The sequence below is a fragment of the Pelophylax lessonae genome (assembly GCF_965119305.1).
Source record: "Pelophylax lessonae genome assembly, chromosome: 7".
In the NCBI taxonomy this organism is placed as follows: Eukaryota; Metazoa; Chordata; class Amphibia; order Anura; family Ranidae; genus Pelophylax; species Pelophylax lessonae.
In genome coordinates, this window is record NC_138774.1 from 169,714,406 (window position 1) to 169,730,455 (window position 16,050).

At 43.4% G+C, this 16,050-nt stretch overlaps 1 protein-coding gene across 1 annotated transcript in view; it reads left to right on the forward strand.

The window, feature by feature from the left end:
* Positions 1-3,879: 3,879 nt before the first annotated feature.
* The window catches only part of ASB12 (ankyrin repeat and SOCS box containing 12), a 39,436-nt gene continuing 27,265 nt past the window's right edge, over positions 3,880-16,050 (forward strand). The window contains exons 1-2 of the mRNA XM_082263253.1: positions 3,880-4,015; positions 10,034-10,863. Coding sequence (XP_082119379.1) covers positions 10,050-10,863 — 814 coding nt within the window. The 5' untranslated portion in view covers positions 3,880-4,015; positions 10,034-10,049. The remainder of the gene's footprint in view (positions 4,016-10,033; positions 10,864-16,050) is intronic.

Genomic DNA, 16,050 nt, shown 5'->3' on the forward strand with positions numbered 1-16,050 from the left:
CACTGGTCACTGGAAGTTTAACATGGCACCTCATGGCAAACAACTCTCTGAGGATCTGAAAAAAAGAATTGTTGCTCTACATAAAGATGGCCTAGGCTATAAGAAGATTGCTAAGACCCTGAAACTGAGCTGCAGCATGGTGGCAAAGACCATACAGCGGTTTAACAGGAAATGTTCCACTCAGAACAGGCCTCGCCATGGTCGACCAAAGAAGTTGAGTGCACATGCTCAGCGTCATATCCAGAGGTTGTCTTTGGAAAATAGACATATGAGTGCTGCCAGCATTGCTGCAGGAGGTTGAAGTGGTACTGGGGAGCTACAGTTCATTGAGGGAACCATGAATGCCAACATGTACTGTGACATACTGAAGCAGAGCATGATCCCTCCCTTCGGAGACTGGGCCACAGGGCAGTATTCCAACATGATGACCTCAAACACACCTCCGAATCTACCCCTGCCTTTCCAAAAGAAGCTGAGGGTAAAGGTGATGGACTGGCCAAGCATGTCTCCAGACCTAAACTCTATTGGGCATCTGTGAGGCATCTTCAAATGGAAGAAGAAATGGAGAAACTCAAGGTCTCTAACATCCACCAGCTCTGTGATGTCGTCATGGAGGAGTGGAAGAGGACTCCGGTGGCAACCTGTGAAGCTCTGGTGAACTCCATGCCTGAGAGGGTTAAGACAGTGCTAAAAAAAGAATAATGGTGGCCACACAAAATATTGACACTTTGGGCCCAATTTGGACATTTTCACTTAGGGGTGTACTCACTTTTGTTGCCAGCTGTTTAGACATTAATGGCCGTGTGTTGAGGTATTTTGAGGGGACAGCTAGTTTACACTGTTATACAAGCTGTACACTCACTACTTTACATTGTAGCAAAGTGTCATTTCTTCAGTGTTGTCACATGAAAAGATATAATAAAATATTTACAAAAATGGGAGGGGTGTGCTCACTTTTGTGAGATACTGTAACAAAGATACCTGCTTCCTTGATTACAGAAGGAGCCAAAAAAACTACTTAGAATCCTACCCTAGGAGGGTGCTACGCATAAAGAACATGAAGCATTAATACACAAAAAATGATTGGTTAAGCTGGCAAGTGCTTTGTTTTACAACTACTTTTGCTTTATATTTTACCATTTTTTCAAAATACCACCACAAGTGCAAATTTTTAGCTAAAGGAAAGGAAGTGTGAGGCCTCAAAACTGTTTGCATCCAAGGCCAATCATTTACAAGTAAAAGCTGCATGTCCAATTACATGGCTGTGGATGCTGTCAGCCTTTCATTGCTTTGTATGGGGCTTCCTGCCTTCAGCTGTTTGCATAAACCCAGCAGAGTCTCCCACAGGAATTCATAGTCCGCCCCCTAGACATACATCTGAATGAGGCACTTTTGAAAAGTATACGTATATTTAAACCCAAGAACAAAAATGTTTTATATTGCAGCTTACCAACTTATATTATTGCAGCTTTAGTATTTTTTCCTTTATTTTCACCTGTTGACCAGGCCAGTAACACATGTCCTGTCTTCGGGACTATGCTCAGTTCTCCACCATATCTTTTGAGGAGCAATGTAGCCACCCTTGGACAGCAGCATCAACCTGTGAGGCTCCAATTAACTAGCAGCTGTAAAAAACACCAAAAAAAATGCTCATAATTAGCATTTTTGTTCCAGCGTTTAGCACTTTTTGTGATGGCGTTTAGCAGCGACAAGCGGATTGTTAAGGAGTGGGCAGCCGTTGCATCCTTAACAACAGGTGACTCATTACATTTTTTTTTTTAACCACGTGGGGATCCCCAAATCTATACCAGGCCCTTCATGTCTGGTATAGTTTTTAAGGGTAACCCCATGCCAAAATTTAAAAAGAAAAATGGTGTTGTGTCCCCCCTAAAATCCATACTGGACCCTTATCCAAGTATGTAGCCTAGCAGGCTAGCAAAGAGCCTCCTGAACCATACCAGGCCACATGCCTCAAGGGAGCATCACAAGGGGCGGAGTTACAGGATGCCCCCCACCCCTTGTTTTATGTATTCCCGGGAGGCGGCGGCGGCCCTGTCTTTCGGCAGGAGCCAGCATCAGGTGCAGACCTCTTTTTTTTTTTTTTTCGGGTTGGCGACCGTGATAATCGTAATTTATGTTAGATCTGCACCAGGGGACTGTTTTATTTTAATTTTTTTTTTTTAAAGGACTTTAATAAAGGCTCCTATCTTTATTTACATTAATCTTTTTTTTTTTGGTAAATGAGTAGGGGTACTGTATACCCCATACTCATTCACATGAGGGGTTTAGATCTGGGGACAAATCCGATAAGCCCCCGCCTGCAGACCCCCACAACCACCAGCCAGGGTTGTGGGGAAGAGGCCCTTTTCCCTATCAACATTGAGGACAAGGTGCTTTTGAGGGGGAGCCCCCTGCCCCAAACCACCCACGCCATGTTGAGCGCATGTGGTCTAGTATGGTTCAGGAGAGTGGGGGCTTGCTCACCCCCCTTTCCTGGCCTGCTGGGCTGCATGCTCCATAAGGGTCTGACATGGATTTAGGGGGAACCCCACGTCATTTTTATAAATTTTGGTGCTAGGTTCCCCTTAAAATCCATACCAGGCCCAAAGGGCATGATATGGATGGGGGGGGGGGGACGCCACGCTGGTTTTTTTTTGTTTTGTTTTTTCTCAAGCTTTCGTTGCTGGCAATTCTTTTGTACTTACCTGCCAGATTAAGGGAGTTTCTGAAGTATAGAAGGCAATTTGTTAAGTACAATTCTTTTGTTAACATTCAGGTGTCAGTGGCAGCTGGCATGCTGGCCTGCTCCTTAACAACCAGCTATTCACTGGTTTTTAAGGATGCTAAGGGACTGCCCGCTGGGGGGGGGAAAAAAAATGGAAACTGGTGCTTAGCAGCGGTTAGCAGCATTTAGGAGCTTGTAGGAGCTGTCAACTTTTTTTTCTGCTAGCAAATTGCTCCCAAAAATGCAAACAAAAGAGTTTTTTCTGCTCCAAAATGCTAAAGCCTAACACACGCCTCTATAATAAAATAGTATGAATTGACACATAGGATAGCACTATTTGCTTCTAGAAGCAGACAAAAAAGTGCTCAAAAGCTGCTGCTAGGAGTGTCTTTTAAGCTAGTGTGCATGGAGCCTGAAGAGGGTGATGTTAGACACAGACAAGTAGATTAGATGGATTTTACATAAATGACTAACAAAGCCTAACTCCAACTTTTTTAAGCAGTTCCAGCAACAGCTTTTCCTATTTGTTTGTGGATAAAGGTTTTACATAAATGCATAAAAGATGACCATTGTAAGCACCTCTGTCAGTGTTAAATAGTTAACCTCAACGTTCTAACTGCTGAATAGTTGAACAGCTTGGTCTGTTAAAGAAAATTGAAAAGTAACAGACTTACTGGCAGGATAAACAATTAATACAACCATGTTACAGGGGACTCGTAAAAACAGAGACTGTTGTGTTAATGCTAGTGACAGACTGCATCATATATGTCATTTTGGATTTTTCCCAGAGTTGCTCTCTTTTAGAGAGTACTATATATCCAGCCAAAAATGGCACATCAGAGAAGGAAAGAAGGAGAGCCCACCTAAATCAGGGCTGGCTGGAAGCCATATGTATACAGTATATTACAATACAGAACATAATGATTTTGTATGTAAATTGCAGTTGCGGGGTTAGGTTATTACAGCTGTTTAGAACAATGTCACTACACCCCATCCTACAATTCAGACTAGAACAGACAAGAGCACCTGCCAGGCACCTCTCTATATTTACCCTTCCAGTGAGGTCAACAGCCCAAGAATGGACATAGCAAGCACAGCCTCTTCAGCATTATTTTTAGCAGGAGCTCTGTCTCTTATCCATTTGTTGGAAGAGTTTAATCACACCCAGTTACATTTCCACACTTGTTGGAGTTCTTGTGAATTTGCTGGATACCCTTTGTGTACAAGGCAAGAATGTAAAGATGGCACATCAGACTTGCACATAAATAAACCTACACAAAGCTTATACAGGTAAGATTAGCCCAAAGTTTATTTATATTGGTTTATTTGTTTGGGTTGCATAACCATTATTTTATTTATGTTGTGTTATATACTATGGATGATTGCAATTTGATGTCTTAGCCCGGGCTTACATTTGTGCGATTGCAGAGATCGCATGTAATTCAGAGCGCACTGCTCCTAAATTACATGCGATCTCATGTGCAGTGCGAATTTTAGCCATACACTTTGTATGGCTGAATTCACACTACATCCGCACTAAACCCGCACATGAGGCTTTTTTTTATTTGCAGCAGAATCGGATCGCATAGTGGTTCACACTAGTGCGATCCGATTCTGTGCGAACTTGCATATCGCACTGCGATATGCGATCGCAACTGGGGGTGTCGTTAACTTTTAATTGACACCCCCTGTGTATCGCATATGGCAGTGTGAACTGCCAGAGGTGCGGATGCAATGCGGGCTCACTCTGCATATTCGCAGCGTTCCCACATCGCACAAATGTGAACCGGGACTTAATCCTAAGTAGTGCTATTTAAATTTGTTGTGAAAATATACTGACTAATTAAGTTTCATTCTACACCTTATGTGCTGCACTTCACTCTATGTGTACCTATATTAAAATCTGATAAGCAGAAAGTTGTTTTAACACTTTTCACTGCAATATGGAAAATACAAAATCTTATGGCAGTTAGGAGTTATAATGATGCCATACCTAGCATTACATTAGGAACATATAGTCTGTATGATATGCATACTTAGAATTAGGTCTTACAGTGATATATGTAGAACTATAGCTGTGATTCCATAAGCAAGCAACAAGTTGGTCTTTTAAAGCTGGATACACACTATCCAACTTTTGTGGTTAGTTTTCCTTCAGATTTACCTTTTCTATGTAGTGCAAGGGCCTGCCAGATTGCATTCAAATTGAAAGTGTTTAGGTTTGACCTCATATTATATGGTTTTGGTAAATCTAAAGGAATAAGTCTTCAGAAAATCTTATAGTGTGTATGGCCCATTAGTCTGAGGAACCATCATGGCTTGTATTTGGCCAGGATATACTAGGACCTGCAGAAGCTTGAAAAATGAACAGCTACCCATGCTTGCTGAAAACTTCATCAAACAAACCGTAATGATTAATGTAATAAACTTCTTGCAGTTTGATTTATATTTGGGCTTTACTACATGGGAATTTTTATGCTGCTGTCACTAATCATGAATTTGTGATAGATGGAAAAAATAATTTTAGCTGCTACATTTAAATCCATAATTTAGATCAAATGTTGATCATGCAATGATCTACACAGTCCACATTTAATTTTTCTTGCTGCAAAATTTGACTAACCTTTACATAATATATACAGTGTGGAAAACTAATAGACATGAGGATCAGAAGATCTGACCCTAGACAGGCAAATCTATAGAAAGACTTGTTTATACAAATACAGCAGTAATCAGCTGGGGAAAACCAATGATGGACCAGCTAGGGATCATTTCACAGCTCAAACAGTTGTACACTTACAGTCTTATGAACATTCTAGCCAATTTTTGTGCCAAATTTTAATATGGACTTTTTTTTTAGGATTTACAAAGACTAGTAAGTGACTTCAGGTGTCTAACACTATATTGTGATCCCTATACAATGCCCCCACTCTTGAAACCCAGCACACAATTACCAATCAGCTTCCTGGTCTTTTGGATCTACCTATGTGCCCGCTTGCCCCGTCCACCTTACTACAGACCCATCAATGTCATTGGTGACTCCAATAGTGAGAGCTGTGGGAGGGAGCAACACCACAAACCTGATATTTGCACACTGGGTTTCAGGGGTCATCTTGTTGGTGACACTGACCCCTCCTATCCCATGAGCCTCCTGGTTGTCCCAACTTCTGATTGTCTGACATTTACATTTATCTTTGTAGAAGATTGAGGCCTATCACACCCCTGAGGAAGGAGCTGTGAAAGCTTTAAAACGAGTTGGGTGAAAAAGACGTTGGTCTATGTATATTGTAGACATTGGTGCAATTACCACTGCACATTCCATGTATTTTTTGTGCTTAAAATGTTTTTAATTTTGTAACCTAAATAAAAATGATTTTTTCTTTTTATATAGTTGTAGTCTATTTCAGTGCCTACAAAGTCCCATCTAAAGGGCCATACACACTATAAGATTTTCTGAAGACTTTTTCCTTCAGATTTACCTCTTCTATGTAGTGCAAGGGCCTGCCAGATTGCATACAAATTGAAAGTGTTTACGTTTGACCTCATATTATAGGATTTTGGTAAATCTAAAGGAAAAAGTCTTCAGAAAATCTTATAGTGTGTATGGCCCATAAGGGAAATTTTCCATGGTCCACCTCTAACAGTGACACGCTAGTAGTAAAGTGGTGGGGATGGGAGTGTACATAGACAAGGCCAGAAGACCAAGAAGCTGGTTAGTATGGAGTCAGGGGTACAGGGTCATGTGACATGCCATTTAAATGAAAATTAAGACTGAATCTCCCCAATGGTGACACAGTAAGCAATATACATTTGAAAGAGGTTTCCACCCTTATTCACTCTTCTAAAAGCATTTTAAGTTTTGTTTGTGTTCTTATTAAAGGGATTTCCCTTCATTTCTTGACCTGACCACACGACAAGAATGAAAATCTGTTTAGCAGGGCACAGACAGCATTAAAAATCTGACAGAGGTTCTAACCCTTCCATACTCTATCTAAAACGCAAAAAGATTTCAGCTAGAGTTCCATTTAAAGTCAGCAGTCATACACAGAAAAGATCAGGGTATCTTATTTTACTTGGGCTTGACCTTGGGCAAATCAATCAGCAAATTTGGCTATATATGGATAATACTGCTGCTGACTTCCCTTGTCAAAATACGAATGCTTGGCTGCCTGTAGTCTCAGTACTTTGATCCTGATACAAGCTTGCAGCTAGAGAGGTCAGAAGAAATTAAGAATTCCTGATCTGCACATTTGTCCCACATAAGCATAAAAGCCAGGACATCTTGAAAATGACAGTTCAGCATTCATCAGTAACAAATACCAGGAATTATATATATATTATTATATATATTATAATGACATGATGGTGCAGGGTCCCTAGTATTTTGCATTCTCTGAATTCTCTCCCCATCCCAATGTCATTTTGGTGAGAGTAGTGTCACTCTCCTCCATTTTTTTAATGGAATTTCCATTTCTCACAAACCTTTGGCAGGAAGTCCATCTAGTGAACAAGCGCATACATCCCTGCACTTTGGTGTACACAGGAACTCTTAACTGTTCCACAATAGTTTTCAGAAATTGAGGACAACAAACTGCCTTCAGATACAGTTATGTCTACTGCAGAGGCGTAACTAGAACCTTCAGTGCCCCGGTGTAAGAAACCATGAAGGGACCCCTGGCCAAGGCCCTTCCCTTCAAGCCTGGGGCTCTTCCCACTGATCCTGGGGCCCTTTACTCTCATTGCGGGACCCTTTCACAAGTTCTGCACTGGGCCCTCTTCCTGCCATGTTGGGGCCTCTCCACGGTGGTGGAATGCTGGGGCCCGGTTGCAAGTGTGACCTTTGCAATCCTGGAAGTTTACCCACTGGAGTCAGTCGTTTTTTATTTTTATTGTATTATTTTTTTTTTTATCATTTTATTAAATTTTTTTTACAATGTCACTGAGGAGCACAGGAAAGAGCTGGTAAATTATATATTTACCGACCCTTCCTGGTTTTCTATTGTGACACATCCCCTGCAGCAGCTGGCAGGAGAGGGGAGGGAGCACAGTGAGGAAGGAGGGGGGAGGGGGGACAGCAGGACACAAGTGAACTGGATAAGAGTGGCGGAGGCAACATACAGAGGAACCAATCTCCTCAATTATCCTCCTGCAGCTACAGGAGGAAAAAGGAAGACAGTGATTTCTCTACATGCTGCCCCCGCCGGCCCTCCTATACAGGTGTACAGGGGAGCCGCACAGGCCCCTGGAACATGGGGCCCGGTTGCAATTGCAACCCCTGCAGTTACGCCCCTGGTCTACTGCATAGAATATAAATACTCATTTCAATTATCTATCCCTGCTTGCATCCACCTTACCTATGTAACATTGAAGAGCAGGAAGTTACCCTTACTTCCCTCCATCTCTTTTTACCCTTCTCCCTCTCCTTCAACCACATTTCTCCTTCTGTCCGTAGCCCCGTTTCCTGTCCTGCCCCCCCCCCCCTTTTTTTTCATCTTTTAACCCCATTCGTAATCTTTGCCATTCTCCATCTCATTATTTCCTTAACCAAGTTGACACCCCAAAGTGCCATGCTCCAAATCTTACAACATAATGTATGGGAATGCCCCTTTCCACTGGTTTCTTCTTTAACAATAGGAAAAAATTTGTAAATTAACCACTTTAAGACCGGAAGGATTTGCCCCCTTAATGACCAGGCCCTATTTTGCAATTCGGCACTGGGTTAGTTTAATGGACACGCTGTACCCAAATAAAATTGATGTTTTTACCCACAAATAGAGCTTTCTTTTGGTGGTATTTGATCACCTGTGCGATTTTTATTTTTTGAGCTATAAACAAAAAAAGAGCGACAATTTAAAAAATATATATATATATTTTTCACATTCTTCTATATGACATTCTCAAAAAAAATGAATTTAAAAATCAAAATTTTTTAACATTTTAGGCCAATTTTTTTGCTACATATTTTTGGTAAAAAAAATTGCAATAGGCGTATTTTGATTGGTTTGCGCAAAAGTTATCGCGTCTACTAACTACAGGAAAGATTTTTAATTTTTATTGTTTTTTTTTTTTTTACTAGTAATGGCTGCGATCTGCGATTTTTTGTGGGACTGCAACATTGTGGTGGACAAATCGGACCCCTAACTGACATTTTTAACACTTTTGGGGGTACCAGTGACATTACTACAGTAATCGGTGCTAAAAATATGCACTGTTACTGTAATAATGACACTGGCAGGGAAGGGGTTAAAATTATAGGTGATCAAGGGGTTAAATGTGACCCTAGGGGAGTGATTCTAACTGGGGGGCGTGGTTTCTGAGATTACCATAGAGACATGTGATCCTATCCTATATAGCAGGATCACATGAGCTCTGTGATCATCCCAGGGAGAAGGACGGTCAGCTGTGTTTACTCTGCGGGGCGATCGCGGGTGTCAGGCAGCAATTGGAGCCACCTGACACACGCATCGGCTTCCCCGATGCCGAGTGGGGGCGGGAGCGCACCGCCGGCAGTGCGCACTTTCGCCCCCTAGCTTCCCGCACACGACCGACGTAGACCTACATCAGTTTGCACAGGAGAGCCACCCTGACGCAGTAAAAAGGCGGCGGGTGGTCAGGAAGTGGTTAAGGATAAACCCTGACGCAGTCCCAAACAAGGACAAATACAGAAACACAAACATGTGAAGGGGGTCTAAGACTTGCTTTGTAGGGTGCAGATTAAACAGGAGTGCAAACTGCTTCAGCTACAGTAGGACCCACAGACAGTGTCCCCGCAGCTGGCATCCACCCAGTCTGCCTCCCCCCCTCTCTCTGGGCTCTGGGGCAAATAAAACCAATCCAGCTCATATTACACACATTCTCTGCTTGTGACTTTTAGGCTCCTTTCACACACTATGTCCGTCAAACGGACTCCGCTTTTCTCAGCGGGGGATCGAGCCGCCGATCCCCCGCTGAGCATAAGGATGACAGCTGTGTCTCCGCGCTGTGTGCGGAGACACAGCTGTCAGTTCCCCATGCATCTCTATGGGGGAAATCGGATGGGAACGGACCGTCGGTCCGTTCTCATCCGATCCGATCCGCTGGATGGATGGAAAATAGGGTTTCCATCCGTCCAGATTTGACGGATCGGATCGGGTCGGATGTCAGCGGACATCCGCCAAAAAAACGAACGATCCGCCTGTGTGAAAGGGGCCTTACTGAAATAGATTTTCTCACATCAGTCTTAAGCAAAGCTACTGTTTTCACTTTCTAATATGGTACAAGGCCACAAAAACAATGTGTGTAATATTATTTTTGTGTTTTATCTCATAGCTCATTCATTCTGACAATGGTTTTCTGCAGATGTCTAAAAATGAGTGTCATGGACATCACAAAAATTTTTGCCATGTTAAAACCTAAAGAAGATGAGGAGGCCTTAGAAGAAAGTCGTGAGCTACATTTGGCAGTGGCTATGGATAATCCGCAATATTTAGCTTTTCTTCTTTCTGATGAGAAGTATAAGAAATATCTGAACAGTCGTAGTGGATGGGGTGTTCCAGTAACCCCCCTTCGCCTTGCTGCCTCTAAAGGATCCCTGGATTGTCTAAGGATTCTCTTGGCCAATGGAGCAGAAGTTGACATACTGGATGTGAAGGCTCAAACTCCTCTCTTTGCTGCCGTCAGTGCTGGACATTTTGACTGTGTTAGAGAATTACTTAAAGCTGGGGCTTGCCCTTCTGGAAGTGTCTACAATAATGGCTCTCCTGTTTTGACAGCTTCTAGGGAAGGCAACATCAGCATTTTAAGGGAGCTCCTGAAATATGGTGCGGATCCTAATGTCAAGTGCAAAGTACCTGACTGGGCGGCAAGTAACACCATTTGTACAGGACCACTATACCTCTCAGTTGTGTATGGCCACTTGGAGTGCTTTAGAACTCTGCTTTTTTATGGTGCAGACCCCAACTACAACTGTACTGATGAAAAAATACTACAAAGGATAAAGCAACCTAAAACTGTACTGGATGTATGCCTAAAACATGGATGCAGGACATCATTTGTAAAGTTACTTATTGATTATGGAGCAAATGTATACTTTCTTGACCTCAACATTGCTAAGTCATTCTCTAATAATGAGGCAATGGAGCTTATAGCTAGAGAAAGAGGTAATTGCTAACATATGAGTACTTACAAAACATTGTTTCCTATGTATCAAATAAGAAAGTCTTCTAGCCAAAACCTAACTTTTTAGTTTTGGAATAAGTTGGGAAGGGTTAAAACCCCATATTAGATACATTTGTGCTGTGTCTCACAGGAAAGAGATACTTTCACTTCCTGTTCTGCTGACCAAACAGGAGATTAGAGAAAATCTCCCCAAAGTCAAGGGAATTCCATTTTAGACAGTTGTCACGTGTCAACATTTCAAATACTTGCAAAAGCTTGTTTAATCCATAGGTGATCTTACACTTAGGGCTCTTTCACACGGGCATTCCGTATGTCTGTTTTTCATCCCATCCGTTTGCGGATGAAAAACGGACATAATGTATCTCTATGTAAATACGGATGTCAGCGGATGATAATCCGCTGACATTCGTTTTTCGTCCGTTCCGGTCAGTTTTTTGGAATGGAAGAGAACCCTATTTTTTCTTCCATTCAAAAAACGGAACGGACGCAAAAACGGATGTCAGTGGTGTCATCCGCTGACATCCGTATTTACATAGACATACATTATGTCCGTTTTTCATCCGCAAACGGATGGGATGAAAAACGGACATACGGACCGGATGACACAAGTGTCATCCGTGTCCGTTTCAAAAAAAAAAAAAAAAAGGACCTGATCGGGCAAAAAAAACTGAACGCCCGTGTGAAAGAGCCCTTAAATAGTTGTGTCTAAGCCCCACTGAGCTGAATCTGGGAAAGCCAGGAATAGTGTCTATTGGAAAGAATATTAAAAAAAAAAAAAAAGAACCAATTTTAAAGACTTGGACTTTAATGGTACTAAATTCAATATATGCACACCATCATATTTAAAAATATTAAAGTGGCTCTAAAGGCAGAAGTACATTTTCTACCTCAATGCATTCTCTGCATTTAGGTAAAAAACCTTCTGCAAGCAGCTCCCCCCCCCCCCCCCCCCAGGCTTCCCACAATACTTACCTGAGCCCAATCTGGATCCAGCAATGTGCACGAAAGCAGAGGCTCTCTCTCTTTAATGGCTCAGACACAGCCAGTGAGGAGGGAGCGGGGACAGCGCAAGTGATCCCATAGCAAGTGGCTTGCCATGTGGGCACTCGCCAGGGGGGAGGGGCCAGGAGCAACGTCGGGAGACCCGAGAAGAGGAGGGTTGGTGCTGCTCTGTGCCAAACCATAGTACAGAGCAGGTAAGTATGATGTTTGTTATTTTTTTTTTTTTTTAAACTTTATCCTTTACAATCACTTTAATGTTACAAACACTTTAGTATTAATAATATTAAATATGTAGGTGTGTCTACATTGAATTAAGTCCAAGTCTTTAAAAAAAAAATGTATATCATCTACTGGGATGTCTAACGCCATAAAATTTATGTAATACGGAATCCACACATACCTAATATATGCCTATTGCAGACAACAGTTTGGTGTCTCCGCCCATTTCCACTGCTTTGTCATTCACAATGCAAAGCACATTGATGACACTGCAGCTGCTCTACGTGAATGGCACAGCAAGGGGAGGGGGTGGAGGCTAGAGGTGTGCATTAGTGATCGACCGATATAGTTTTTTTATTACCGATACTGATATTTTTGGTCGTCGCATATCGGTATCTGCCGATATTTTCAGACATTTAAAAAAAATTGTTTAGGGACTCTTGTGGAGGGATCTGGGGGTCTAAAAGACCCCAAACCCCTCCTCTGCACTTAAAAGCATTCAAAACTGCAAATTTGGCTGTTTTGAATGCTGTAATTTTTTTAATTTGGCGCAGAGTACCCGGAAGTGATATCATGACATCACTTCCGGGTTTTTACATGGAGACCCGATCAGAGCCGAATGCGGCTTTGATCGGGTCTTCGGCAGCCGTACAGCTAGGATGCCCGGGTCTCCCGGTGGGAGGGGAGACCCAGGCGAGCCGCGGAAGGGAGGGGACGTCTCCTCCCGCTCCTTGTAATGATAGCCAAGCGGTTATTTAGTCGCATCGGTTGTCATTACAAGACAGCCGACCGTCGGCTATGGACGCCGGTACCGGGGGGAATGCCTCTAGCTGCAGGCATCACTCCAGTACAGCACTTTCCCGCAATATCGGTAACCTCTTGGGCTGATTCTGATATATCGGGGAAAGTGCAGATCGGCCCTCGATATATCGGCTTTGCCGATAATCGGTCGATCCCTAGGCGCATCTTCAGTGGTCTCAAGATTCGATTACGGTTATCCTGTCAATGATTCTATTCAATTCGATTCTGCGATGCATCACAATTACTGCCCATGGCTTTCATCAACAAACGTAAGCAATTAGAAGAACTGAAGGATGGAAGAATCAAAAGAAATATGGAGGAGCCTGGAGATAGGGAAGGAGGAATCCACGAATAAGAAAGGAATGATGGAAGAGTCCATAAATAGGAAAGGAAGGATGGAGGAGTCTAGGGATTGGGAAGGAGGAATCCATGAATAGGAAAGGAAGGATGGAGGAGTCCATGAATAGGAAAGGAAGGATGGAGAAGTGTGGGGATAGGGAAGGAGGAATCCATAAATAGGAAAGGAAGGATGGAGGAGTCTAGGGATAGGGAAGGAGGAATCCATGAATAGGAAAGGAAGGATGGAGGAGACTGGGGATAGGGAAGGAGGAATCCATATATAGGAAAGGAAGGATGGAGGAGTCTGTGGATAGGGAAGGAGGAATCCATGAATAGGAAAGGAAGGATGGAGGACTCTAGGGATAGGGAAGGAGGAATCCATTAATAGGAAAGGAAGGATGAGGAGTCTGGGGATAGGGAAGGATGAATCCATACATAGGAAAGGAAGGATGGAAGAGTCTGGGGATAGGGAAGGAGGAATCCATGAATAGGAAAGGAAAGATTGAGAAGTGTGGGGATAGGGAAGGAGGAATCAATAAATAGGAAAGGAAGGATGGAGGAGAATGGGGATAGGGAAGGAGGAATCCATATATAGGAAAGGAAGGATGGAGGAGTCTAGGGATAGGGAAGGAGGAATCAATGAATAGGAAAGGAAGGATGGAGGAGTCTGGGGCTAGGGAAGGAGGAATCCATTAATAGGAAAGGAAGGATGGAGGAGTCTGGGGATAGGGAAGGATAAATCCATAAATAGGAAAGGAATGATGGAAAAGTCTGGGGATAGGGAAGGATGATGGAGGAGTCTGGGGATAGGAAAGGAAGGATGGAGGAGTCTGGGGATAGGAAAGGAAGGATGGAGGAGACTGGGGATAGTAAAGGAGGAATCCATGAATAGGAAAGGAAGGATGGAGGAGTCTGGAGATAGGAACAAAAGAATGGAAGAGTCTCGGGCTAAGAATTGAAAGATGAAGGAATCCATGAATAAGAAAGAAAGGATGGAAGAAGCTGAGGAAAGGAATGGAAGCCTGGATGAGTCCAGGAATATTATTCGATGGAGGAGTCTGGGGAGGGGGTGATAGGAACTGAAGGATGAAGGGGTCCAGAGATTAGAATGGGTGGGACCTCAGATTGTCCAGGGTTGCATGGGGTGGGGGTGGGGGACTGTGAATGGAGGTGGTTTGAATAGGGGGGTGGAAGAGGAATGGGCTGGGAGCCATGTCCCTCTGATGTGGAGTTTGGGTGATCTGGGTTTAGTGACCGGGAGCAGTTTGAGATATACAAAAGCAGGGGGGGGGGGGAATGGGCAAGAGAAAGTGGGACCTGCGGGGGGGAAGAACGGACTGTGGAGGACATCAGGCAGTTTGACAGCAAGCTGGGAAACATGCTGTCATATCTGCATAAAAAACAAAATAAAGTGAGCGCTGTATGATTAGTTAGCAGCTAGCACACAATGAATATACAACCTTTATTGGCAATAAAACAAAAAATGGTGTGTATCGTTTTACGGTGATAACTGTTCAACAGTAGTGAAGAAATATAGTCCTGAAATATATATATAAATCCGTGATATGATTGAAAGAAATCTTCTGTGTATTCAAAGTAATTCCAATGCTGAGTGTACTGTATTCAAACCATTCACCAAATGATTTCTGGTGAATGGTTTGAACACAGTACACTCAGCATTGGAATTACTTTGAATACACAGAAGATTTCTTTCAATCAAATCACGGATTTATATACATATTTGAGGATTATATTTGTTCACTACCTTAGACACTTTTGTTTTATTGTCATTATCTGCATGCTCACGGTGTAGAGGTGCGGGGTGGGGGGGACAGAGGACTGTGTGGATGCTGGTCAATAAGGATGGGAGTTGGTCCGTGATGACACTGGGCAGGGGAGCTATGGTAATGAGCAGGGGTGGCAGCAGGAACAGTATAATATGGTGACAGGTTGTTGGTGAAGGAGGGTATTGGTCAGCTTAGACAGTACAGTCTGGTACCTCCCTCACCATGTCCAGTCCCCTCCGTGTCCCCCCCTACGCACCCTCACCTGGCTCTGCCACTCTCCGGGCTCTCCTATGGCTTAGCCTCATCGTCCATCATCGCCCCCCACCTTCACACCATCACACCGATGGCAGGGAATGCTTTGGCCGCCCTGAACCCTCCAGGGACCAAGGTACTAATGACTCCAGTCTCCTCCCCTGAGCTCCCTGCTCCACAAGCCTGGCCACCACCACTCTCATCGGCAGCAATGCCAGCATGGACAGGCTGAGCCGCCCTCCATGTCGCCGTCAACATGTGCACACAGCATGGCTCCTCATGGACTCATTATACCCTGGGGTTGCTTTCTATTGGCTAGTGAGGGAGCAGTATGATGAGGGGAGAGAGAAGGGGATTGGTGGAAGGTGACAAAACACATAGGTGGCTGGGTTTGAGTGTCTTCTAAGCTGCTATTAAGTTGAATGTGACAAGGGGGAGGGGCCGGGATGACAGCAGCGCAATCGCGATTCAGCTGATCTCTGCATCGATGCAGAATCAAGCAAGGCTGAATCCACCGATTATTTTCAACACCCCTAGTGGAGGCACAACACCAGAACTGGTGTCTATCACAGACACTTTTCCAATGCAGAGGTGGTGTGTTCAAATACATTTCTGTGTCCCTATGAAGTCCTTTGGACCTTAAGCTGGCCATACACTAGTAGAATTTCATTTGAAATGTTTTGGTTTGGTGTTTCAATTTTCTAATTTAGTGGGGGTCAAAAAATCATTTGTTTTCAATCGCAGTGATCAGAAAATCCGAAGGAGCGG